General features: G+C 36.5%; 1 protein-coding gene across 9 annotated transcripts in view; it reads left to right on the top strand.

The window, feature by feature from the left end:
• The window catches only part of GTDC1 (glycosyltransferase like domain containing 1), a 349484-nt gene that overhangs the window by 48035 nt on the left and 273610 nt on the right, over positions 1 to 27839 (top strand). For 7 of the 9 annotated variants that reach the window (XM_032479388.1, XM_032479389.1, XM_032479395.1 and 4 more), the window contains one exon: positions 27280 to 27343. The exons of 1 other annotated variant lie outside the window; for it this stretch is intronic. In XM_032479388.1, coding sequence (XP_032335279.1) covers positions 27306 to 27343 — 38 coding nt within the window. In that variant the 5' untranslated portion in view covers positions 27280 to 27305. Of the gene's footprint in view, positions 1 to 23295; positions 23300 to 27279; positions 27344 to 27839 lie in introns of those variants that run through there. One more of the 9 variants, XM_032479390.1, reaches the window with a different exon arrangement.

The raw sequence follows: 27839 nt of genomic DNA, 5'->3' as shown, positions 1-27839 counted from the left end.
ACTATTGAAGGTCACTGGTGACCACATTCTAGCCAGTTGTAGAGATATTTTTTTCTCCTCAGTTCTCAATCTCCTTGACATTATAATGCCACGTGACCTTGACTTTTCAGTTACATGAGCACACTACTTTGGATTTTTGCTTTGAATGCTCTGCTGCCCACGCTTCTTCCTGTAATACCTGTCTTTTCTTTGTAGGGTAGGTTTTGTCCATGTCCTTTGCTAGGTATTTAATTATTGCATTTTAAAGCTTATCACTTTAGTTCTTCTTGCTTTGCCTTTGTGTCACAGATAAATCATCATTTCCATAATTCTCACTGTGATGGATGTGGCTGGAAGTTCTCAGAGCTCCATTTCATGCCGTTGCCCATCACCCAAACTCCAGTCCTGCACTTCCGTCTGCTTTTAGGTAGATGTCCTTTTGACTCAGAACAGATCTTTCTCAAGTCATTTCCTTCAGATTCTTTTCTTCTCTGGATTTCTAAATTTCTTTTAAAGAGGCATTCTCTTAATACCTTGAAATTTTTAATATGGTGTCTGTTATCTCTCAATGTCTCTAGTGTCCTTGAGTTTTTCTTGAAAATATTTCTTAAATTTGTCCCATCCTCTTCATTCCCTCCTCTTCCCCAAAGTACTTTATTATAGAGTGTGAAGCACTTGCAGATGTATTTGTTTTAAATTCAAATAGCCAACATAATACATTTGTGAAATAGGAAGAGTAGAATTATCCCAATTTGCAGGTCAGGAAATATGTACTGAGAGAAGTGACTTGTCTGAGGTATCATTGCCTGTTAAGGAAAGAGCTAGAGCTAAGGTAATGTGCTTTTAAGTCTATACCTATGCCCAAATCAAGTTACTATTTTAATTTCCCATTAAATGATCTTCCAGCTTCCAGTTCTCTCCTTTAATTCACTTTACTTAAAATGCTAGATTAATGTCTATAAAACCAGTCAAGGTAGCAGCTCTTAGAGATTGGCGTAGTGTCTCAGTCACTGTGATAGATAATATTGTTTAATCCTCCAAACAGCTGTGCAAGGTAGATATTGTTATCCCCATTATATAGATAAATAAATTGAGGCTCACAGGAATTAAATAACCTAGTCACTATGTGTGATGGGGTCAAGGTGGAGTGGGGATTCACTCTGACTTCAAAGTTCCGGTTCTTTTTATAACCACATTATGCCGTTTATCAAATTCTTGATGTTACTCTTCTTTCTAAAAGTTGCTGTGGTTTTCTTTTGCCTGCTTAACCTCATTTACATCCCTTTATCAACCCTTCCAGACCCTCAATAATTTATAAGTTTCTTTTCCATTTATTTTCGCCAGTAGCCCTCCTAAATGAATCCTCTGCTCTTGACCTTGTTCTCTTCTCACACAGACCTTATCTAGTCTCACTTTCTGACTTTAACTCATGCTATTTTCCCCCTGTGTTGAATTATTTCACTTCTACCTCTTTACTTATCCATAGCCAGCTCTTTACCTTTTCCTCATTCTAACATTTAATGAACACTTAGAGCGTACATGGTGCTATGATAGCAGTTGCTAATATAGATGAATGCATGCACAGGTAAAGGGAGGAGCCAGACTGGATTTTCCACTCTAATCTGAGATCCTTGGTCAGAGGGAGGTGTGCTATGGCAACACTCAAGAAGATGTGGGTAAAGCTAGCCTGTCCCTGGCAATATGGTTCCCACATATCTTGCCAGAAGAGAGAGTGCACTGGTCAGAAATGCTGGGTCAACTTGAAAGCTGTATTTCTCAATCATCAGTTGACCTCCATATTAACAACTTGGCTTCCCAAGAAGCCTGCCTACAGGGAGACAATGAACTGATCTACCAAATCAAGCAATCCAATTTGCTTGACAGTTGTATCTCTCGTTGGAAATTAATAGATGGGCAAACACATAAACATATAGATATCTGTATATCAGCAGTATCTCTTAGCTGAATTAGCTTAAGTCTCTCTTACCTACCCTAGGAAGAGCATTGCCAAAGAAACCGGATTGTTCTAGTCAACTCAGCCATGACTTCCTCTCCTGTGGCTTACTTTGATCTTGTGAACATTTGCCTAGATGGCTTTTCTGATTCCTTTGCTGACCAGTCCTCCCCTTTCCACCACCTTCTGTTTGACACATTCTGCCTGTAGATGTGTTGAGACATTCTGTCAAGTTACAGAGACGTCTTAAGAGCTAGAGAAACAGAGATTTTCATATCTCTGTTTTGATATCCTGTTTTTATTTTAAGTCAGTTTTCTTATTTTCAGTCATTTGGGACCAAAATCAGGGAGTGGTGAATAGCACCCTGAAGCGAACAGTGTGAAATTTATGGTGGTGGGATGTCAGAGATGAGGCTAGAAATGAAAATTGGGACCAGATTGTGAAGGGTCTTGGATGCCGCAATAAAGAGTTTGTATTTCAAAATCCTCTCACTTCAGTGAGTTCCTCCCTCCCCCACCTCAAACATCTTCTTTCAACTTTAAAATTTTTGTTATTATCTGTATCAAACTGTTAAAATCTTACTTTGGAGCATATGATAATGGCTCTCCTTAAGAGATCTTAAGATTTTTTAAGAGATCTGATTTAGACACTTTATATTTTGACAGATAAATATTAGGTGATATCTGCAGTTTAAACATAAGGTGCTTGAGAGCTCAAATATTTCTTAATTTAGGTTATTTCCTCAACTTCTTTTATCCCTCAGTTTTTTAGACAAGTACTACTTTTTGTATTATTATTTAAAGTTTCTTTTTAATGTTATTATGTAATTTTTAAATCACTATGCTTATATACATAAGTAGCTCTCTTATTAATTAATTACCATGTATGTATCTGTCTCTTTTCTCTCTAGGCAGCTTGCCAATTCCTTGTATTAGGTGGACCTCATACTTAATCCTTTTGTGTCTTATACCATGTAGCTCAATTGAATTTCAAGCAGTACTTAGACAACAGGATGCCATTTTAGAGCCAGAGGTTATCCTAGTTTGTTCAGTCCTCCCCTTTTCTACACGAGGAAACTGAGGTCCAGAGCAGCTGTCATTTGCCAGAGCACATGACTAGTAGAGCCCTGGCCAGAACCCAGATGTCGTCATGTCTGTTCCAGCCACCTTTGCACCATACTTGAGCTTGTTCCCTTATTTGGCTGAGAGATATATTCCATATGGATGAAACAAACCCTCAAAGATCACCTATATCAACAGACAGTCTCCAGAACCGCTATTTTAAAACCTAATTTAGCAGCTTTTCTTGTTAGTGCTAGGAGGAGTACAGTTTTGAATGTTTTAGATCTAACCATGTTATGGAGGAAACCAAGTGAGAAAGGAGTATACATAACTGAGCTCTTTCTGTGTTCCTTCCAAGCAACGTACAGGGGCTTTGCCTCAACTATTTATTGCAACAGTCCTGTGAATTGTTATATGCATTTTGCCATGAGCAAACTGAGACTCACAGAGGCGAAACCATCTTGCAGGTAGAGCTAGAAGATGTGGGGTGTGAGCCCAGGTCTACAGGAATACAAAGACCCCACTGTTGCAGTTACACTTCATTGTTAACAGCTGTTGGTCAAAGCCCAGAATAGCAACTTTAGCAGCAGGTACTGACACCTGACTTCCTAATGAGGGGAAGTCCAGCAGCCATGCACCACCGTCTGTGGCAGGAGGTGATTGTTGGTGCTTAAGCTGAGTGGCAGTGTCTGACTCACTGAGTCATCTCACATTTTCTAACCATGGTTTGTGGCTCATATTTGTGACCTTTTATATATGCATCTTATGTCATTGTTCCCATTTCCATTCTGTGGGAGAACAGCACCATGTTATAAGCCCATGTGTCTCATTCTTGCTTCTACCTCCAGCGTCACTTTCCATCTTGCTGTCTTGTTAGCGCTCCTCCTTTCTTTCCTTTCTCTTCCCACTCTTCACTCTTGAGTGGAGAGAAAATTAGATGTGCTTGTAGCAAAGGTGCTTGAATGGATCAGCTTCCTCTTTTCCTCCCCCGAATTCTTCTGTGTTGGTATGAAGAGTCATAGGACAAAAAAATAAAAAGGTGATGCATAATCACGTTATTTGTCTTCCAACAAAACATTTTTCCCAAATGGCAAGATATATGCAATTCATAACTTACATAAAGTTCGTCATTCATATTTATAAAATCTGTTTCAGTGCTAGATGCACTTACTTCAAGTTTCAGAGAATTATTTTAAAATACTTTTGAATCATCTGCCTAAGAGCTTTCAACACTGTATAAATAGTACACTTTTTAGCATTTCCTTTTGCATACCTGAAGTTTGCATTATCTTTGAGATTGTTTACCACTTTTTTTTTTGCAAGGCACTTGTGGAGACTCAGCCAACAAATGTCATTATATATGTGGGTTTCAAAAAGCAAATGGGGGAAGTTATGTTTAACCTTTTCAAAGAGTTGTTATCGGGCTTTCCCCCATTTCAGAGCAAAACCAGATGTAAACCAAGGATGTGAACCGATGTACATATTTTTGAATATATACCTTCTTTGAGGTTTTGCCAGTGATCATTTTTGTTAAAATATTACCACCCTCCCAACCTCAGAATTTAGAATGCTTCTGGTAAATAGTTGGCTGTAATCTGGTGATTTCCATCACTTTGCTTGTTCAGCTAAATTCTTATGGATTGTTTCTTTAAAAGAACATTGCCTTTGTGAGATGAGGAATTAGAGCTGTGGCATTTGATTAAATGTGTTGATGGGGGAAAATATGCTAAAGAGGCATTAGAATTTCCCCTTTATGCCAGAAAGTTCATTAGACTGGCAGGCTGTATAGAGGGAGGTAGCCCAAGGGAAGAGCCCGAGGTGGGAGGTATTGGGTAATAAGAAAACAGAGTGAGAGAGAGTTTCTCCTAGCATGGGAGGTATAGTCCCTTTTCTAAGTAGAAGGGCTCAAACCCTAAACCACTATGTTGAGATGGCATTTTTATTTATTTAGATTTTGCTTTCTGTTTAATTAAAGGTTGGAATATGATGACTCTTTTTGTTTTTTTAACCCTATATCTTCCATATTGCAAAAAAAAAAAAAAAATCCACTAAGAATGAAGTAAAATTTTGTTCGTAGTATTTGTGTTGTGTTTATTCTTTCAGATTTTAAATTTCATATGATCAATGCTTTTTATTAGAATATTATGTTTTACATATGCCTTATAATTATCTAGTACAAACTTTCTCTTATTAAGGATGTGATGGCACCTAAGATGTTTAAGACAATTTCATGTCTTATTTCTTCTCCATAGTGGATACAACACAGTTACTGGTTGAATAAATGAGTGAATAAATACCTGAATAAGTACAGGAATATGTGGGGGCATGTATGTTTTTCTACTCTGAGTCAGACTTGTGATTTCTATGATGTTGTTCAAGTTCTTAAAATGCTGATTTGCATTAAATGATTGGGTACTCACTGTACAAAAACTCATCGTAAAAATAAGGATGAAGAAATTTTAAAAAATCATTCTACAAATAAATAATTATTATAATTTGGAACTCATTTCAGACTTTTTTTTCTCCTTCTGTGCACACATACCCATACCCACACACGCACATGTACATGTGTACATAGATTTATAGAGAAACAAGAGAAATGATAATAGAATCATCCTACATACTACTTTCACTTAAATAAAAGTAATACTACTTGATTGTAATATAAGTAAAAGAAATTGAAGTAAAAACAAAAGGAGTTACAGTAATTAAGTGAAGACCCTTTACAGTAAGAAATACCTAAGTGATTTCACTTAAGGTGAAAAAAATTATGAAAAATGATAACAGATCAAGATTATTATATTTAAAAAATTAACTGTATATGTTATTGTATCAGTTTATTTCCTGCAATGAAAAGTAAGAAAATAACATATTTCCATTTTCCTACTGCCCAATTTTTATTACTTATGTTAAATTTGTATCATGTCAATATGTGTAACACTTGTATTCTATTTGGGAACTAATTTTCAGTTATTTAGTCTTAGTTTTATATTTAAAAATACTCAGTGCTTATGACCTGCTTTTTAAAAATTTTTAAATTTATTTAATTTTTTTTTTAAATTGCAGATAGTCTTGAGACGTGTTCCCTGAGAAAATTCCATTCTCAGGGACTGATGCTTCTAATCAAGTAGCACATTTTTTTAAAGGAGAATAAACTTTGATTAGCAGATAGAGAAACTGAATCGCATAGAGTAAAATCAAGTTTTAGCTCATGCAACTTGAATATAAAGTAATAGTTTACTAATTTAATTTAAGTATAGTCCTTGAAATGTAAGAATGTTAATCTCTTTTTCTCTTATTTTTGAAGAATTTGATGTGTAGGTCATGTAGCAAAAACTATATAAAAATAGACTATATGAAATTGAAGAAATTGAATGTTAGATTACTTTAAAAAGTTTATATAGGGTATTGCATATAATATGGGCCCAGCATAGTAAATAGGATTTAATGTTACAGAGTTAGTGAAGGTGGTGATGCTATTAGGAAGGAAGATGGAAACAAAACTATGGACCCAGAAGAGCATACATTGGGTTAAAAAGAACACCTGTTGGTTCAGTGCTGTGGAGGAAGAGAGCTCCCAATAGGAAATCAACTATATAGGTAGCCTGGGGTCAGAATGCAAATGCTTTTGAAAATCTAAGTGGTTTAGAATTTACTCTGTAGGAAATGAGGAGTAACTGATGGCTTTTTAAATTTTTATTTTTATTATTTTTATTCTTTGTTTTTTATTGAATGAAAGAGTCTTTGAAAGCTATAGTTCTTTGCAATTTTCAAAAGTTTCACACACATGACTTCATTAATCCTATAATGATCCTTTTCTCCCCTACCTCTTTAACGGCCCTTGTTATTTTCTTTTAGTTGTGTATTTTTAAAAGATTGATAGATTATTTATGCCTGAGAAGTGAAACCCTGGAATGCCTGGGCACTCTCAAAAGAGTCAGTACTAAATCTAGTTGGTTTCACAGAAGCAGAGGTCCACTGGGCACCTCCCCGGGCTCTGTGAGGACTGCCGCTCATGCTGCTTCTGGTACGCTTGCTGAGATCACTGGCTGCAGTTCTGTTTCTGGAAGCCCATAAATGGGAAGACTCAGTTTCTTTGGGGTACCTGTTGAAACAATTTTTCCTAGTTTCTCCTATTACCCTATGTTGTATCTTTTTATTCTCCTTTTCTTGGATTTGATAATGGGAGAGAGTATTGAAGCAGCCTTGTATTTTAACCATACTCTGTGAGTGTGGCCTCTCTCTGTAAAGACCCATTCATTCAGAGGACAAAGAACCTGGTCTATCTCCATTCTGTAAAATTAATTCTAGTCTTTATATCAACACATATCTCTGTTTTTTAGTTCTTTGTTTTGATTCATTTCTTGGCTGGCTGAATTTGGTTATCAGGTTTTTGTTTGTTTTGATTGTTTTTAGTGGGTTTTTGTTTTTTTTTTTGGTTGTATCTAAACCTAACTATATCTATTTATGTATCTACCTATATGTACATACATTTTTTTCAAGAAGAGCTCATAGTTACTGTATTTCTTGAGTAATTGAATGCTTGAAAGTGTTTGTAGACTGCTTTTGTGCTTTATGGACAGTTTGGCTGGGCATCACATAATTGGGTGTTATATCATTGCCTTTGAACTCTGAAGACGTTGCCTTCTTATATCCAGACAATAATAGTGAATGCTGCTATATAAAAGTCTAAGGCCACTCAATTTTTCTGCCTTTATACTCACAGAATTTATATTTATTTTCTCTCTTTCTTAAATTCTGTAACCTCATAAAGATAATGTCTTAGTATTGTTTTGAATCCAATTTTTCATTCTACCCCACCCCTCAAGAAAACGTTTTCTTTTGTTATAGTGTTTTTTTTTTTCTTTTTCGCCTATTTTATTTGTTCTATTTTCTTTTGAAAGGATTTCAAGTGTGTATTGGCTGGATCTCATTTAGTGTCTATATTGAGCATCTCATCTCATCTCTTATATATCTTTTAAAACTTTTCATTTTCTGTGCTTTTTTTCATGCCCATCCTCTTTCCTTGACTGTTTCAGTATTGGGTGCTCTGGTTTTTCATTGCTTCTTTTCTGGCTTTAACTTATTCCGCCTCCCCACCCCCCGCAATCTCCATCTTAGTCTACCAGTTTGCTTTTTCATGTCCTTTAATTGTCTTATCCTCTCTTAGGTATTTCATACTTTTCTTATAGCCTCTTTTACTTTGAAGTAGCTCATATTCTCTGTAATATAAGCTGTGGAAAATTCTTTGTGAGTGCTTCCTCTATTTCCTAAGACAATATCTTTTCTTCATCTGCCATTGGCTTATAATCCTGCCACTCTGATCCTTGGTAGTAGTGTATAAACTTTTTGCTGATTCCTTTCTGGTTCATACTCATTTTTCAATGAGTTCATATTCCTTTAAGAACAGGTATTGCCTGAAAAAAATGTGAGGTCAGATGCAAGTGTTGAATAGTAGGGAGAGGGGATAAATGACAACAGTTTGCACTTCCATGTGGGTTTTTTATCTTACGCTCCTTCACTTGCTCTGGGGACATATCTCACCTCAATTCGCAGTGCTGTGAAGGTCACCGTGACTTTGAGGGCCTGTGAGTCATAGGAGTGGTTTGGTGATAATTCCTTCCTATCTCTTTTCCTCCCATTTGGCAATATCTCCGAGCAAAAAAGCTAGTCATTGACAATAAGAACATGTTGGTGTTTCCTCTGTCTTTCTGTGGTGTTGACTATGATTTTCTGGAGAAACTTCTCTTATTCTCTCCTAGGTAGATGTTTAAACATCCTTACTCCAATCAGAGTTTCCTTGAGTGGGCTTTAGAACTGTTCCAACTTTAGGGAAATCTTTATCCTGCCTTAGATCTGAGAGGGTGTGGTTTGGCTGTCAGCATTACTCCTCATTTTGGTTCCAGATATCACATAATTTGGCAGATTTTTCTTTCTCTTCTTTTTTTTTTTTTTTTAAATAGTTTGTGGTTTGTGGTTGTGGCTGTGTCTTTGTTTCATTGACGATGAGGTATTCATTATTTTTTGTTCTTTTACTTTTTTTTTTTTTTTTTTTGGTTTGTTTCTGGAGTAGAGACTGGGGTAGCAGTGTCTTCCTACTGCCATGTTTTTTAGTTTTTTTAATCTGCCTCTGCTGGCTCACTTGTGTGCTCGCTGTCCCTCCCTCTCATACTCCCCTTGTTACCCTTCCTCTCTGTCCCTCTTTAGCTGCTTATGCGTTAAACCAAGAGCTTTTCCAAAGACCCATTTTCAGTCTGTTTTTCCTAGCTTAGTTTTCTTTTTTTTGAGTGACTTCATCTACTCCTGTCATTAATCTTCACCTCTAGTCTAATTATTACTTTTTCAGTTTTCTTCTTTCAGTTTTTTTTGAGATCTGACAGATAATACTGTAGAAATTTAAGGTGTACAGCAGAGTGTCTTGACGTACGTATATTATGAAGTGATTACCCCAGTAAGTTTAGTTATCATTCATCATCTCGTATTCTAATAATTTTTGGATTAGCAGTTCCAACATTGACTCCTCTTGAGGTCAACTGCTTACCAGATACTAATAATACCTCAAAATTCATACTCAGAATGAAATTGTTTTTCTTCCTTGCAAATATGGCTCTGTTTACTACCTCACTTAATGGAAATTCATTCTCCCAAATTATTAAGGCTAAAGATGCCTCATTCAACCATAATTATTCTTTCCCATGCTTCTCTCAACTAGTCACTTCTCACTTCTGACTAATACTGATTTCTCTTGTGTCCATTGTGTTTTACATTGAGATTGTAAGTCCAGCGGACATCTATCCAGCGCTTCTGTCACAGTGCCTCACATACAATATATAGTTTCTAAAAAAAAAGTATTTGAATCCTTTGAATGCTAATTTTAGTTTTAATAAAATCCATTATCAAGATAGTTTTAATGTCTTAATCTAAAATTATCTTGTGGTAATTTCACGTATTTAGCTCCTAATTACCTTGTCTGGATAATAGCTTTTTGTTTACTTACAACTCCTGACTTCTCTTTTTCTTCAACTCAGGTTATACCATTCCTGACTTAAAATTATATTGCTGACTTTTTAATTGTTCTTTTACAACCCCCCCCCCCCCCCAATTTTGATTGTTTCCTGAATGATCCAGCTCTTAGTCAGACTGAAAAATATCATGGTCAAGAATTTTGGGGTTTTTTTTTTGTGTGTGTGAAAATATTAAGTCAGTGGTAGAAGATCTTAATATTATGTTTTATTATTTTATTTTTAAGTAGGTGTCTGAATTAAACTTTCTTTATATTTAATGTACTTTTAAACCATTCTTAATTATTATTATTTTTTTGTATTGGGAGGCCCTTAAGCATTATTTTTTTTTTCATGTATTGGAAGAGAAAAGCAATAAATGCCAAGAGATTGAGTGAAGAAATCAATTATATATAATATGGTAAAACCCTAGAGTTGACACATTCTGGTGAATGTTAGCTGCTTGGCACATACGTTTTTTTATTGGCATTGGAAACATAATCTTTTGAAACCATCATTGTAAAAGTGAAGCTGTCATTGTAAAACTTAAGATTTTGACAATAAGAACTGCTCCTCAATACGGGAAGCTTGTTGAATTTCTCATAAAACCACAAACTATAAACTTCTCTTGGAGAAAGATACTTTTGAAAGGACCTGACATGTTTTAAAGAAAAGGTGGATCCTTCTGTTGACATGAGCAAGAGAGCCATTGCATTAAATTTCCATGTTAAACTACACACACAAGATCTGGATTTTATTTAGGAAAGAATTTTTTATGTAATTAATTTTAAAATAATTAATGGGCTTTAATTTTTAGAGCAGTGTTAGGTTCAGAAAAACCAAATGGAACATACAGAGGGTCCCCTCTCCTGAACCTCCCTCACCATCAAATCCCCACCAGAGTGATACACTTGTTAGAATCAACCAACGTTGATCCATCATTATCAAAGTCCTAAGTTTAAGGCTCACTCTGTTAGGCATTCTAATGGTTTTGACAAATGTATAATGAAAGACATGTTTTCACCCTATAGTGTCATACAGAATAGCTTCACTGCCCTAAAAATCCCCTGTGATTCACCTGTTCATCCCTCCCTCCCTCTCTCCCTTAGAGCCCCTGGCAAACCACTGATCTCTGGATAGTTTTGCCTCTTCCAGAATGTCTTACAAGTGGAATCATACAGTATGTAGCCTTTTCACATTGGCTTCTTTCATGTAGCAGTATGCATTTAAGACTATTCATTGTGTTTTCACGGCTTGATAGCTCATTTCTTTTTAGTGCTGAATAATATTCCAGCATCTGGATGTACCACAGTGTGTTTATCCAGTCACCTTTTGAAGGATATCTTGGCTGTTTCCAAGTTTCGGCAATTCTGAATAAAGCTGCTGGTAAACCTTTGTGTGCAGGCTTTTGTGTGGGTGTAAGTTTTCAACTTATTGAACTAAATACCAAGGAGCATCATTGCTGGATTGTATGGTAGAAGTATGTTTAGTTTTAATTTGTAAGAAACTGTCAAACTGTCTTTAAAAAGAGGCTATACCATTCTGCAGTTGGACTGCAAATGAAGGAGTGTTCCTGTTGCTCCACTTCCTCTTTAGAATTTTAGGTGTTGCCAGTGTTTTGGATTTTACCCATTCTAATAGGTGTGTATTAATTTACAGTTCCCTATTGACCTATGATGTTGAGCATTTTAATATGCTTATTTGCCATCTGTATACCATCTTTGATGTTCAGATCTTTTGCTCATTTAAAATGTTGGATTGTTTCCTTATTGTTGAGTTTTAAAAGTTTTGTTTTTGTTTTGGGCTTTTTTTGGAGGGAGTGGTATTTATTGGATGAGTCCTTTCTCAGATATGTCTTTTGCAAATATTTTTGCCCAGTGTGTGGGTTGCTTCTGATTTTCTTAATAAAGTCCAATTTACCAGCTTCCACCCTACCTCCTACCCCTGATTGTGCCTTTTGTGTTGTATCTAAAAAGTCATGCCAAACCAAGGTCATCTGAATTTTCTCATATATTGTCTTTTAGGTGTTTTGTAGTTTTGCATTTTATATTTAGGCCTGTGATCCGTTTTGAATTTTTTTTTTTTTTCCGCGAAGGGTGTAAGGTCTATATCTAGATTCAGACTTTTGCATGTAGATATCCAGTTGTTCCATCACCATCTGTTGAAAAAACTATCCTTCATTGAATTGCCTTTGTTCCTTTGTCAAAGATCAGTTGACTGTATTTGTGTAGGTCTATTTCTGGGCTCTCTTTTTCTGTTCCTTTGATCTATTTGTCTGTTCTTTTGCCAGTACCACCCTGGCTTGATTACTGTGTAATTAATTTTTAAAATAATAATTAATAAACTAAGTGTTTTCTGTTAAGATTTGTGAAATAAGTTATCTTAAACCAATTTCTAAGTGTGAGATGATATGTCATATTATTTTTTAAAATAGATACTTTACTGGTAATCATTTTAGTAAAATTTATATATAGTGGAAACACTGTCATAAAGGAAAGAAATAAAATTGTAATGTTTTCACTTAGAAAAACTATACTGTTATACTGTAGCTTGTTTTATAAGTTCTGTTGGCTCTTTAATACCTGTTGAAGAATTTTCTTTTTCAAATATAAAATAATAGTTTAAATATAATTATGAAAAAGTCTGTATTCATCTTCTAAAATAGCACTGTCTAGTATGAGAAATGAAGATAGCTGTTCTTACATTTTTTCAAAAACTATTGCTTTTTTAGTATTAGGAAGAAATGATAATTACTTGTCTAAAGTCTTTCATTGTGTAAATCAATGTATAAACCCTTTGGTTTGTGAAACAAATTGAGCTAGATCTTAGAGGACACTAATAAATACATGGCACATTTTTTTGCCTGAAGACTAATTGAGCAGAAAAAAAACCAACCAGTAATATATGAAGTGCTGTGTGGTAAGCACAGGGTGGGTGGCAGTGCATTAAACCAGTAATAAGTTATTATGCCTGGTGACTGTAAACTAATGATGTCACTCAGCTAGTTTTTACTCATGGTACCTTTAACCTTGTGTGTCAGAAACAGAATGAATTTACAATAAAAGTCATTAGGTAATTGGAATGATTGTCAGCCATGGTCAACTGTTACAAGTGTATTCTTTTATATCAGTTGTATTCAGGTGTAATTTACTTCTAATAAACTGTACCCATTTTAAGCGGGCAATGTGATGAGTTTTGACAAAAGCACACAGCTGTGTAGCTATGACCATAATTATGATTTGGAACGTTTCTTTCACCCGAGAAAGTTCCCTTGTGCCCCCTTGAAGCAAACCTCCACCACCTCCAATCTCAGTTCCCAGGCAATTGCTGGTCTCTTTCTGTGTTGTAGATTGGCTTGTATTTTCTAGAATTCTTAGTAGTGTGTTTTGCTTAATGCAGAGGACATGTCCTTGAAAAATTGATGGTAAAATGATTTTTTGTAACATCAACAATATGTTTTACCATGTTAAAATTTTGAAATGCTCAAGTAAAGTTCAGTCGGTATTGTTCCTAATATTTTGGGTTTTATGTTTTTCTGCCTTGTCTCCTCTCTGTCATAGCTTTAATCTATATTGCATGTCATTTAATATACAGAACCATCTCATGACACATTATTTTGTAAAGCAAATGATTCTTTAGTAGTTAAACCATTACCTCCTTGTTTGTTTTTAAAAGCTGATAAACAATATACAAAATAGAAATCTACAGATCAAATTGTTGTCATTAAAATTTAATGCCTTCCTTATTCCATACAGTTGTCACTCAATAGACAGTTTAACCTTGCTCTGTAAAAGGCGATTTGCCTTATCCTTATGCCCTACTGCTCAGACCTCTGGGGATAGGAGAGTGAGAGTGGATAAAATAGCTCTTTACTTTGTAACATTCTGTTCTTTGTGGTTCCTCTTACTCATAGGTAGTCTATTCTGAAAGGACGCTGAAAAGGAGTGGTTGATCTCATGGAGAAAATAGCCCCACCAAGATGAAATTTTAAAATCCTTTAAGACTTTTTATCAAATATACTGAATGTTACTCCCGTTTATAGGAAAGAGTTAAGAGTCCTTTGCATATTAGAATGAGTGGAGTTTTCTGGTTTTGCCCAGAAACATTCTGTTTCTAGAATTTATGCTGCTTCATTTATTAGTCATTTTGAAACTAGAACTAAATAAAAGCCAAACATTATGAAATGTTTTTCATATTTGCTCCACCAAACATATTTAGATTTCTAGTTAATTTGGAAATCTTATACACACATAAAGACAAATAGTCCTATTTTTAACTTATTTAATATAGTAACACTTTGGGTAACTGATGTTCTACCAACGATCCTCAAGTAACTGGCATTATGGAATTATAAGCATGTATCTATTAAGAAATTCTGAAGATCTCCATTTAAACACTGCTTCACTGAAGCCTTCAGACAGAAGAAAAATGTTTTAGAAGTCAGTTTGAGAGATAGCTTGTGTGGGATGGGACTAAATAGCAATGTGATAAGAAAAACCACCTTGAAACTTACATGACTATTATCCTCAAAACTAGTCAGTCAATACTCTTTTCTTTTTTTTTTTTTAACTAATTCACAGGCTATTTCTATGATTTCCTCATTTGGGGGGCTTGTCTCCAGAAGCCCAGGCATATTCCATTTAGCCTATGTGGTGATGGCAGGTTAAATCAAATGGGAGAAGGGACATAGACAATTACCTGTGCTACAAAGCAGGTTGCACTCATGTTCTGGTGGTGGCGTGTCCAGTGTATAGTAGGAGATAAAAGGGAATTCTGGCTTGGATATCAGGGAAGCCTTCGTGAAGTGACACAATTTAAATAGAGTGATGAGTTGCATTTAGATTTTTTTTTTTTTTCATTTACAAAGTTACGATTTCCTTTAGAGAATTTGGAAAACCAGAGAAGCATTGAGAAAAAAGAAAAATAAATTAAATTACCATTAATGTTTTTATAGGTATTCCCTCTTTTTTTCTTTTGCTATATGTTGACCTATCATTTTTCATTTTATAATATGGACATTTCTCCATGGCATTAAGTGGTTTTTTTTCCCCTGCAACATCATTTTAAATAGCTATAGAGTCATTTAACAACTGTATAGATAATAATGTAATTTAGTTAACCAGCCACCGATGATTGAACATTTAGATTGTTTCTGCTTTTTACTCTGTGAAAAACACTGTCAAAACCCTTCTTGTGAACATGCCTGATTCTTTCTTTTCAATTAATTCATATTTTGTCAAAATAATACATTTACCTACTCTAAAATTCTAATTGTTGTAAAAGGCCAATTAGAAAATTCAGTTGTGCTTTGCCTACTTTTTCCGGTCCCCTTCTCTCTTAAAAATGATGTTTAACCTTTCATCTGCTTCTTCTGGTTATTACATATCTCTGTATTGCTGGATCACATATATACACGTTGTTAACTTTTAATGCATACATTTTAGATATTGTTTGTTGGCTTTATATTATGGTCTTTAAGGACTTCTTATCTTTCCACCTCCATCTTTCCCCGACATATTCCCAACTTTTGGCTGACTTATTTTTAGGGTTGCATTATTCTACTATGCAGATATTGTTTATAACTGAGTATTGTAATAACCTCTGATAAAAAATATGCTTTTGATTTTGTTTTTCATGAAGTTAGTAGTCCCTTATTTTTTCATTTATCTAGCTTATTTGTCACTCTTAATATTTCTTTCTGTATCTTCCAGGAGCTTCTTAGTATTCTTTTCTATAAGGTGAATTGCATTGAATAATTTAATTGTTTCCATTTTTTTCTTGACTGTACATTTACAGGAGACTTCCATTCTCCTTCCGTCTCATTTTCTAGATATGCTCTCTTCCTGTGTTTCCCTTCTGCTGTTAAACTAGGAACTCCCTTTGCCTTTTCCTGAATCTCATACTGTCTTCCTTCTTGTCTTATTCCTTTATTTTTGTGGTATATATCCAGTTTCCTGGGAAAGGTTATGTGTGAGAAAAATACCTTTATTCAGTTTTCTCACTTGATTAGTATTTTGCCCAAATAATTACATTTTGTGTTGAAAATCACTTTCCTTCAGAGTTTTTGAAGGGATTAACACTGTCTTCCTGCTTGCTGTTGCAAAGTCTAAAAGTCCTTTTTGATTCCTTTTTGATTTAACTGTATAAGAAAAATAAGTGGAAGTGGAATGTTTTGGTATAAGGGTATCTTTTTTATTTTAAAGTTTAAGGATGGGGACAATGAAAAAGGGATTCAAGGCAGAAGGACTGGCAGAGGCCAGGAGACAGCAGAGTGTCCAGTATGTTTAGAGAATGAGGACATGCAGGTCTGCGCGGGGAGAGTGTGGGAAGCAGTTGGAACAGGGTGGACTGAGGCTCAATAATGGATACTTATGGCCTGAAGCTTTGAATTTGTTCTGTAGGTACTAATTCACATGGCTCCCATCAGTTGTATGAAGCTTTCCTTGACTCATGTTTGGCAAAACGAATTGACCCCTGGTTTATCCTTTCTTAGCACTTTGTGCATGCTCATTCATGCATGCATGCACATGTGTGTGCGGACACATGCACATGCACACACACCTCTTTAAGTGTCTATGTGCCTATCTTCTAGTGAGACTAGATCTTTGTGTGAGGCTGTGACATAATTAGGTACGAATTAAACAAAGCACAGCAGGTCAGTTCTTAACATTCATGGTGGTTGGGATGCCACTGGAAATGGGAGGAAGGACAGGAGGAAGCAGGATTTAAAGGAAGAGAGAACAGAAGGTTACTGCATTGTCTAGATTTGAAGAAATAAGTCTCTGATGTAATAGTCTACTGAGACTAAGAGGGATATTTCTTCCAACAGTTATATTCTGATCATTCCCAGGGGTCTCATTATTCTTAATTTTGGAAATACTATGTTATTTTTATGTATCTTGTACACATTTTGCTTTAAACTTTTCCCCCTTTTTGTTTCTGTTGAGAATAGTCTGAAACAGTTTTAATTCCTACTTTTATTAATTTTTTTTAAAGATCAGTGATGTTTTGGTTACACAATTATTATTAATGATGATCTGAAATACCATCTTAATTCCATATGGTTCAAGAAAAGCACTAAATGGGGAATTTTGGATGAAAATAATTGATAAAAATATATTCTCACTTACAGGCATTTTCTTACTCTAGCAGATTCATTGCCTAAGAATATTATCCTTAATATTGCCCAAAAGGTTCTTTCCTAACTAGATGAAGTTTGAAATGTTATTAGAACTTTACTTTGTTGTTATAAAACATGACTAATTTCTCCACAAAAATTCTATATTAAGAATATGACCTTGTCACCAAGATGATTGATTTTTCGGATGAAGTAAAGAGTTATTTAAAAGTTGTGTTTGTGTGTTTATTTATTGATTAGATTGATTGCTTAAAATCAAGATCAAATAATTTTATTTAAAAAGATGCACCATATAACAAATTTCTGAATAATATACCACTGATGAATCTTTACTTTCCAAGATGTTTTTTGATTCGCTAGTACTCTGCTAAGAAAAGAGGCTAATGTATTTAGAAATTTTCATGATGCTAATTTGTTTATTAAGCACTTACTATATGTCAAGCTCTAGCTCAAATGGTTAAGGGACACTGTCTTATTTAAAAATACCCCCCGATCAGGTGGGTCTTGTTTATTATTATACGAGGAAATTGAAGCACAGAAAGGTTAAGTTTCTTGCCCCAGATTACGCAGGTACCAGTAGCAAGACAGGAGATGTTTGCCTCTGATTTGTGTCTTTCCATTATTAAGCATTATTCCTTTCGAAGTATTATGTGAAGGATTCTAAGGAAGATTAATCCTGTAAGTGGCATCACATGTGAATGGTATGTACACCTCCCCAGTCAGCAGATGAATGTTTTATTTGCTAATTTCTAATAGTAGATACCTTCTCAGATTTTTTTTTTTTTTGGTCCTTCTAAAATTTCATACACAGCACTGGCCACTATCTTGCACGAATGAAAAAGATGGTCCAATGTAAGATTATTATTTAGCTAGTTTTTTTCTTTTTTTTTTTTTAATATACTGTCTAGAAAGTAAGATTTTCTTTGAGAAATTTTCTGTACTTACTGATACAACATTGGTATCCTTGTTTAATGTGTGTGATTGATATAATTTTATATTTACTTTTTATACTGTCTTATACTATTCTTTCCCAAACCACGTAAGGCCTCTCCAACTGCTATTTCTCCTTGGCGGTATCTTTAAGAAGTCACAACATGTTTCTTCCTGAACACCCAACAGTTTAGTATTCTGTCAGATGTTTTGCAGGGCTTGAGCAAGTTATAGTGAACGTCTTCAAGAGGCAAGTAGGCAGAGCGCTGCAGCTAAGACACCTGTAGAGATCAGCACACCTGCCCTCAAGCAAAAGCTAGTAATTAGCTGCTCACATTCCCTTGCAAACTTCCCCAGTGCTGTTGCACATGAAACGCAGAGATCACAGCGATGCTGTCATGAGCTCCGCACTGTTGGAGTTATTTATGCCCACTCAATTTTTAATGTTCCTATAAGACATGTTGATGGGAACCCTGAGCCCAAAGGGATTTGCATGCTTGATCAAACCTGTGATGATTTAAATATAGAAATAAAGAGAAACCTGTGGATTACACTGACTGTTAACTTTTAGGATGGCGTTAGTGGAAGACATTAACATGATACTGGAGGCAAAGTTGTGTTTGATCAACCGTCACAACTTTTTTGTTTCTTGACAGCAGGTATAGCTTCAGTAAATCTAAACAAGTTCTCTCAGGCGTATAGATCCAAGTGCATGTGGATATCTGGATGGCATCGTCTGAATATTTTAAAATATGATTTTATACCAACCACTTTTTTGGAAACTAAACTACTACCAAGTACCAACCTTTTAATCCTACCACATTGTCACATATAGTTAAAGAATGAGGTGACAGATGATTGAATTTTAGTAAAATAACTATATGTAAATATGAATTGGATATATTTTGACCAAAGAAATTATCACTCAAAGTACTTAGACACCTTTTTATGCCATTGTTTTAATTTTAACATTATATATGTCCTGGATATTATATGGCATAAAAGCTAGTGTCTTACCAGGTAGTTTTTAACTGTGAGGTTCAGTTCTTTGATTATTATATTTGTATAAGTTATTAATAAACAGCTTCACTAAAGATGCATTACTGACGATTCTTGAATATATGTAGTTTGAAAAATGCTATAATTTCTATTATCATAGCAAATTCAGTTCGCATTTATTCTGAGGGGGAAGAAAAAACTCTAGCACCTCATCATTTAAGCCTAGTATGGTGGATATACATGCTCCCTAAATTGATTCTCAGAGACAAATATGCAGGGTGGAGTTGTCAGATTATAGCCGAACTAAGAAAGATGCTTTCCAGCCCTGGACTGTCATTGACAGAGGTGCTAGTGAATTCAGTCACCCATTGTGCCCCATGTTTTCTTTCATTGGTACAGAGGTAGAATCTTCCAGTGGGTTTCTGTGCACCGTTACTCATGAGTTCTTCAGGAAAAGTGAAACGAATGATGTGAATGTTAAAAAGCTGGATTTTACGTTTGCCTGCATTTCTAGCGGAAGTCAGCCTCAGTGTGGATGGAACTGGGGATGCTCCGCTTGTGAGCTCATGATTGTGATGCTAACATAAGCAGTACTTTTGTGTGTTATATGCAGAAGGTTTTGGCTAGTTTATACCTCATTGACTTTCAGGAATTTCACAGGAGTCATTCCTAAGAGTTGGTCTGTCTATGGTGGCCTTTGGAATTCCTAATAACTTCATATAAATATTGCATAAAACATTTGGCAGTCTGTTTCTTACATAAATGCACCATGTGCCCCGGGTCAGTATCTTATTTATCTTTTTACCCTTGATGCCTAACTCAATGCGATCAGTCAGTGTTGGCTGGATTAGTAAATGACTGAAAATACTGTGTAATGCATATGAATAGCCCATGGAAACACTATAGTAATGAGTGGATCATATGGAACATTTTTTGTAATAGAATTCACTTTTTTCCTGTGTATTTTTTTTTCAGTGTAATCCTAGGTTGATTTTTTTCTAGAATAAGTGTTGATCAACTTTTTTTTTGCCATCAGTACATCAAAAATACTCTGTGAAAAAACGTTTTGTATCTTTAGTATACTAAAGTGAAATTCTTCTTACACTAAGTCATAGTCTGCACCATGTTGCTTACTCAGCCTTGTTTGCTGCTGCTCTCTAACCCAGTGTTGCTCCGCCTGTGTTGGACAGACTTTTCACCCTGTTTTGGGATAAGCCACACCTCTTCCTGGCCTCGTGCCTTGATCTCTGAGCTCCAGTGTCATGAACTCCTGAGTGTCTTCTGTTTTGGACTCACCAGTTTAGAACTGAATCATATGTGTTTCTGTATTTCGCAAAATGTATGTCTCCATCTAGTAACTTCATTACTATAAATAAACTTCCAAAGAAAGTAAGAAAGACAGACAGGTAGACAGAGACAGGAGAGAAGGAAAGAAGGAACAGGAGGGATGGGGGGAAGGATGGAAGGAAGGAAGGAAGGAAGGAAGGAAGGAAGGAAGGAAGGAAGGCAGGCAGGCAGGCAGGCAGGCAGGCAGGAAGGAAGGGCAGACCGGAGAGTATTTTGTGGAATAGGGAAAGACCAATGATTTTGGAATTTGAAAAACTTGAGTTCAAATCTAATTCTTCTTCCTCACTTTGTAATCATGGATGAATGCAAAAGATATTAATATCTACCTGATAAGCTTGTTGTGTTAAATTAATTAATGTATGTAAAACACTTTATTAGCACATTCTATGGCACATAATACATGTTTATAAATCTTAGCTAACTCTATTATTTTGCAGGTGAGGAATGTGAGATTTAGAGAGGTGACCAGTGGTCATTCAGTCAAGTAACTTATGGAGAGAGGATCGAAACCCAGGTTCCTCTTACTCTAAAGCTGTGTGTTTCAAACATGAGTGTACATCAGAATTTCCTGAAGGTCTTGTCAAAATACAGAATACTCGGCCCCATCCCAGATTGAGACAGGAGGGAAGGGGGCAGGGCACAACCACTGAAGGAATGACACAGCAATTGAGGACAGGACACACTGGTTAGAACCAAGATGGTGGAAGATTTGACTTCCAGTAGACCTTGAACCTCATGGCACACCCACAGGCACCATGACAGTTCCTAGGCTGACCATAAAAGGTCCAAAAGAGGACGGGGCCTAATTCCTGGAAATCTCCACCCCTTCCCCAACATAGTTGGAATAATCCTCTTACAAGTTAGCCTATGAAATTACCCAGCTCGTAAAAACTGACAACCATGCACCTGGTAGTCATGCTCTCTCTTGCTTTCTGAGGTGGCCTGCACTCTGTCTGTGGAGTGTGTATCTACTTTTACTTTAAATAAACACCCCCATACCTCTCAGTCTCTCTCCCTCTCGCTGTTTGAGATGGCCCGCATTCTGCCTATGGAATGTATATCTCCTAAGCCATTTTCCTTTCTGAGCTGGACCCCACTCTGTCTATGGAGTGTGTATCCCTCTAAATAAACTTGCTTTCACTTTACTAGGCCTTGCTCTTGAATTCTTCCCTGCTCGAGGCAAGAACCTATCCTCCAGCAACAAGAATTTCTAGTTGTGTAGGTCTGGGATGGGGCTTGGGAATTTGCATTCCCAACAAGTTCCCAACTGCTACTGCTGTTGCTGTCACTGCTGGTCCAGGGACCACACTTTGAGGACCAGTGCCCTTTATAGCAGTATTTCTCACCTTTAGCTGCATGTAAAAAATCATCTGGACCTTCAAAAAATTATTGATGAAACCAAAATCTCTGATTGTGAGGTTTAAGTATCAGTTTTTGTTTTTTTTTAAGCCCTCCCCGTGATTCTGTTGTGTAGCCTGAGTTGGAAATACCACTCTGCCTAAAGCTAGACTCTTTGCAATTTTCCATTAGAATTGGGTCCCAAGCAAAGCGCTGGCTTTGAACACCTCCTGGGTGCTCAGTGAAGCAAGACCCCTATAGGGTGGTGTTTTTGCCCTGTGATAATTGAAAACAATTGCTCCAGCCTAGAATTCTTTTATTATTTTAAATGTTCTCATTATTTGTATCTTTTGTTTGCATTTCTCCATCCAGTTTCACCCTCAAACAATGTGTCTTGAATACATTCATCAATCTTTGGGGTGGATTTTATGTTAATATTTGGCAGAAGCAACTATTTAGCAATAGTTGACTTGAAGTACAAAGTAAATAAAGGAATGTATCTAATTAAAAAAAAAGTCACTTTAGCAACCTACTGTACTTTTAGAGTTCTGATTGTGAATTTCTTCTTTTTTTGAGATGTTGATGGAAACCATATTTTTATTTTAGGGCACACAGTTATTGGTTAAGAACATTATGATAGCTGTGCACCCAGGAGTACTTAAGAGAAAAATGCAGCAGGTTAATTGATAATATTTCAATCACTTTTTTCTGTTACATGGTTTGGTCAATAAATATATACAAACCAAGACATCCATAACTGGATAAGAGTGGGCAAAATACCACGTAATTTCGTTAACCTTTAAGCAATGAAATTATAAATCCCTATGCAAATGATTAAGGTTATCATTTTCTATCACCCCCTTTTGATACCTACAGATCATTAATTCTTCTTTGTCCTGTTGAGTCTTATTAAAACTTCTGACTGATGTACTTTTATTAAAAGGTTTAGAATTTACCAATTTAAAACACTTGCTTCACATTATCACCTCTAATTTAACCAGCTCATTAAGCACAGTATTTTGCAAAGGTAAAAAGTCAATAGCTGTTTCTATAACAAAATAATACATTGAAATGAATTTTAAACTCTGCTTAGAGGTGAGCAACTGCTGTATACTACTAGGTCTTTTGATAGTTGATTTGTTCCTTTAGTATGCAAATTTTAGGTTTACAAAGATCTACAGCTTTTATTTAAGAAATATGCCTGGAGGCTAGATTGGTAAGCTTTAGGGAGGTATCTAGTTTGGTGTGAAATAAATAGTTGTTAAAGGATCACATGAATTGGGTCCCAGAAGATGAAGAGTAGAGTTGAGACAGATTGAGGAAAACGGACTGCATTTCATTTTATTTGCCTAAAAATATCTGTAAATTAAAAATGAAGACAATGAATGATGGCAACACAAATCAAATTAATGTAAATAAGCCTTTCTTGGGGGGTAGATTTTGTGAAAAGTTCTGACTTGTAAGAAGTTTAAAGGAAAGGACCTACTCCATCCCTGACAGCTTTACAGCTTTAGGGGGAAGATTTTCTCTTGGCCAAGGAGGGAGGAATAGGTCACTCTGCTGCCCGGTTAAGCTGGCAGCATCACTTTTGGACCATGAGATGACAGATGTCATAGAATATGCTCACATGCAAAAGAAAAGGACTCAGGGTTTCTGTCTTAAGTTGGAGACCATAGGTATTCTGGTTTACAAGTGTTAAGCTAATAATTTAATAGATTTCTAGCTTTGGGGAAGTTTTGCATCACTGATCTTTTGGAATCTCTGACTTTCAAACAGATTTTTTTCTTTCCTTAAACAACTTTGAAAAAAAAGATTATGAAATATATTTCTGTATAGATAGCTTATAGAATCCTCTTCATTTTTTTTTAAGTGCATCTGTCATTCTAGATGTTTTTAAGCAACTAGCCTCTCAGAGATAGAATATATGAACAGCATTATCTACCAGTTGAAATGGCCTCTGTGTATGCATGCTAGTTGTGTATCTCTGGTGATGGACAGTGAGTTGCGGGGGCCAGGGGTGATGATGATGTGTGACAGTCATGCAGGAAAAACGGATGTGGAGCGTGAGGAGGTCCATGTCCTAGGTGTCATTTGAGCCCCTGGGTTGTGCCCCTCCAAGTGTGGGTCCTTGGCTTCGCGCAGGAAAGAATTCAAGAGCGAGCCACAGTTGGGTAAAGGTAGATTTATTCAGAGATACATCGAAAGGCAAGAGAAAGACCATGAGGTGTGGAGATTGGGTGCTCGGATTAGAGTAAAAGTAGGTACACACTCCATAGACAAGAGTGTGGGCCGTCTCCAAATGGAGAGAGAGACCCTGAGGGGTAGTGTTGCCTGTTTTTATGGGCTTTGGTAGCTTCATATGCAAGGAAGTGGAAGGAGCAGTCTAGCCTGGGGAAGGGGCTGGGATTCCCAGGAAGTTGGCCATTTCCCACTCTTTGACCTTTTGTGGCTAGCCTTGGGATTGCCATGGTGCCTGTGGGCATGTTATTCACCATGTTAATATATTACAATACGCATATAATGAAGCTCAAGGTCTACTAGAAGTTAAATCTCCCATCATCTCGAGCCTGAAGGCCTACTGGGGGTTGAGTCTTTCACCGTTTTGATGTTAATTGCTGTAGCATTCCTTGAATGGCTGTGCCCTGCCCCCTTCCTGTCTCATTGGTGGGAAGCTAGCATCTTTCACTGAGGCTATAATCCCTAACTCCTCTACCATCCAGGACCCCTCTATGCACATACATGTATATATATAAATAAATAGATTTCCATACCTTTTCCTATTCGGTGTTGTTTTATTTATTTTTATTTTTGAACTTCAAGATTCTTTACAAAACTTTTGAATTGTCACTGTTAGTTGGTTCTACTTGATTCAAATCGGATAAGCACCAAGGGGTATGAAATCTCTCCTCCGATACCTTGGTCCCTAACACTCACTTTCTTTATACACAGGTAACCAGTGTTACCATCTTTTTGTGCATCCTTCTAGAGACATGTATGCATATTTAATCAGTGTATATATTTTTGCCTGTGTAATTACTTATGTATTTACCTCTTGAGCTTTGTATTTTGGAAAAAGGATTTTTTTTAATGTGAAACTGCATTTAAAAATATAGTCTGTATAACCCTGTTCAGATATGAATTATTTCTATACTTTTTTTTTGAAACATTGAAATTCTTTTAAGAACCAACCCTCCACCCCCAACAAACACTCACACACACACACACACACACACACACACACACACACACAGAGCTTTGTGAAGCAGAATTACATACAAGTGTTTGGAAGGTCCCATGGTTATTAATCAAGGCCTGACTTTACCCTGCGGCCTCAGTGGTCATTCCCTGTGTCAGAGGCCCGTACCGTTTTCATGTTTACATAGTATTGTTTTCGTCTTCTTGAAGAATTCTCATTTGGATGCATTGGGCTCAGAGCAGATGACTCTTTTGTGTCTTCTTTCATTATTTCATCGTTATCCTCTCCTCCACTCACCTAGTTTTGCTTCTAAATTTTCATCTCTTGTGAGTTTTTGTATTTGGAGCAACTCTTGTTTTTATTTAATTTGACTTTTTCTGATCTTAGTTGAGTGTATCAGTTTAAGAATACTGGGAACTATCTAAGGATTTTTTTCTGTTCTTTTAAATTTTACTTCTGTTGAGTCTGCAAATGGGAGTGATGAGAGTTTGGGGTCTGGAGCCAGATTGCCTGAGCTTGAGGCCTAGAAACATGACCTTGGACAACCTTTCTTTGACAGCAGAAATTGATCCCATTTGTCTGTAGAAGCAAGAAACACAATTCTTTTAATTGAATGGAACTCGTCAAGAATTTGGATAGAATGTGGTTCTTTGTTAAATACTAAGGGTACAAAGTACGCTGTGTCCTCAGCCAATTTTTCAAAAAATTTCAGAAACGCTGTTTAGTCCTTGATCTCAGGCCTCTCCTCTAACAACAGGGTGCATATCACAGAATCGTTAACTCAGTCTAGGTGCGTGTATTTTGATGCTTGGAAATAATGAGGTTGGGATTCTTTGTCCTCCAGAATAGCTCTCCTGTCCCCATCTCTGAAGTGAAGAGGTCTGCCTGGCTGTCCCCACAGTCCCTTCCTTGTCTCCATCCCCTGAGGCCCTGACAACTTTGGGGATTGTAGTAAACGTCTCCGTGCTGGAGTAGGTAGATGTAGGCCTTGCTCCCATGCCTTGGTCAAATCATCTTGTTCGTGTCATTTATATCGTGTATCACAAATTGAAATGATCCTGCTGGTACACATGTCTCCCATCATCCTTCCTCCTCTCCCCAGGATTAAGCTCCGGCAGGGCAAGCTTTCTTGTCTCGTTCACTGATGCATCCCCAGCACTGGTGCTGTGCCTGGTAAATGCTCCAGAGGTAAATGTCTAAATACATTTTTTTTTCAGAGAATATACTACGTAGTCATTATTTGAGACAGGCTATCTCGAAGGTTTTTTCCCCTCCTTTTTGATTTATGTCTTCTCAGGGATGATTTGTTGGTTGCTGTTCTTTCGGTGACAGCTCCGCTCAGCATCCTCTCTCTGGCTATGAATGCTTTCCCGTCTTGCTCACAGTTGGTGTCTGAAAGGTTCTCCGACCTGGTTTTTTTCTGGTAGAGGTTATTCTGACTCTGTGATTACTGTTTAGAATAATTCTTTTAGGAGATGTGTTTGGCTAATCCTGTGATTCTGTGCTATGTAAACTGTTTGGGAACCACATTTCTTGCGGCTTTGATAGCTCCTCCCTTTTGCTTGTCGTGTAGGATCCTTTTTGGATGAGTTACTATGTTAGTTCTGACCTTGTCAGTATTCATATGCCCAAGAATCCTGACTTTAATATATACAGAACAGGAAAGTCACAGTATCCACCCTTGGGGGTATGGTAATGTCTCCTCTCTGCACTGTGCCTGGCTTGTGGAGAACACAGGGCTGTGTAAGATACCAGTTTAAAGCTGATGTTATGCTCTGCCGGAAAGTAGTGTTCTTAAGGTGTTTACCCCAGATCTACAAGTGTCTGTGCACCTCCACTGCTTCCCTGGAGTCGAAACCCCAGAGCTGGGCTGATTATCCATATGCATTCCAACCTGCCTTTGAGATTTTTAGACTATCCTCAGTAGAAGTTCTTGACAGTTTTTTGGATTACAGACCTTTTTGCAAATCTCGTAAACTACTGACCTTCTCCCCAGAGAGATATACATTTACATAAGCCCACACATTTTGCATATATCATTCTGCAGTGCACAGACTCCTGAAAGTCGTCTATATACCAGGGTTAAAGACCTCTAATCTGAATTATTATAGTTATTTTTTTTTGAGTTATAATTAATTTGGGAACTCCTTGGGAAGACTGAAGAAAGCTCTTATTAGTTAAGGCTCAGAGCATTTCTGTTTCTAGAGGTTTTCCTCCCATCCTGGAATAGCCAAGAATCAGACTACTAGATAGTTCAGGTGAACTTGTCCAGGTTGGGATTCAGAATGCAGATTGGGTTTCTTTTGACTTAACTGTGTCCTTTGTGATTTTGCAGATACCTCTGCATTAGCCAGATTGGACATGTGTAAAGAGACACATCGGTTTATCTGGATCATCAGGTGAGCAAATAGGACTTCATTTTTATTTCTCCATCAATTAAGTCCTCTGGCAGTACGTGGTCATTTCCCATCACCTACTCTTCACTGCGGTGTGGGACAATAAGATGATAAATATTTCTAAAGAGAAGGAAGCAGCCTCTCAAGTTTTACCAGATTACTTCTTCAGCTACTTGAAGTCAGATCTCTTTATTTTTATTTTGTCTCATTATTATTTCATATATTCACACTTTATATAGTATATAAAAACTTCCCACACTTCTTTTTATCTATATACTTTGGAGAGTTGTGGACAGCTTTCATATTGCTCCTTGGTTGTCAGCCACGTTATACACATTTAACTCCTTTAATCTTTCTTTGTAATTCATTCGGCTTGGCTGCTTTTTCTAGATTTCCCCCCATTTCATCTGCATCACTAATAAACAGAAAACATAGGCTAGTGCCTAATTTTTTCTATACCTTTCATTCGTTTTGCTTCCTGCCTTTGCCTCATATTCCT

This window comes from Camelus ferus, chromosome 5 (genome assembly GCF_009834535.1).
Source record: "Camelus ferus isolate YT-003-E chromosome 5, BCGSAC_Cfer_1.0, whole genome shotgun sequence".
NCBI lineage: Eukaryota > Metazoa > Chordata > Mammalia > Artiodactyla > Camelidae > Camelus > Camelus ferus.
The sequence above is the reverse complement of the archived record's forward strand: the minus strand, read 5'-3'. Positions and strand labels throughout refer to the sequence as shown.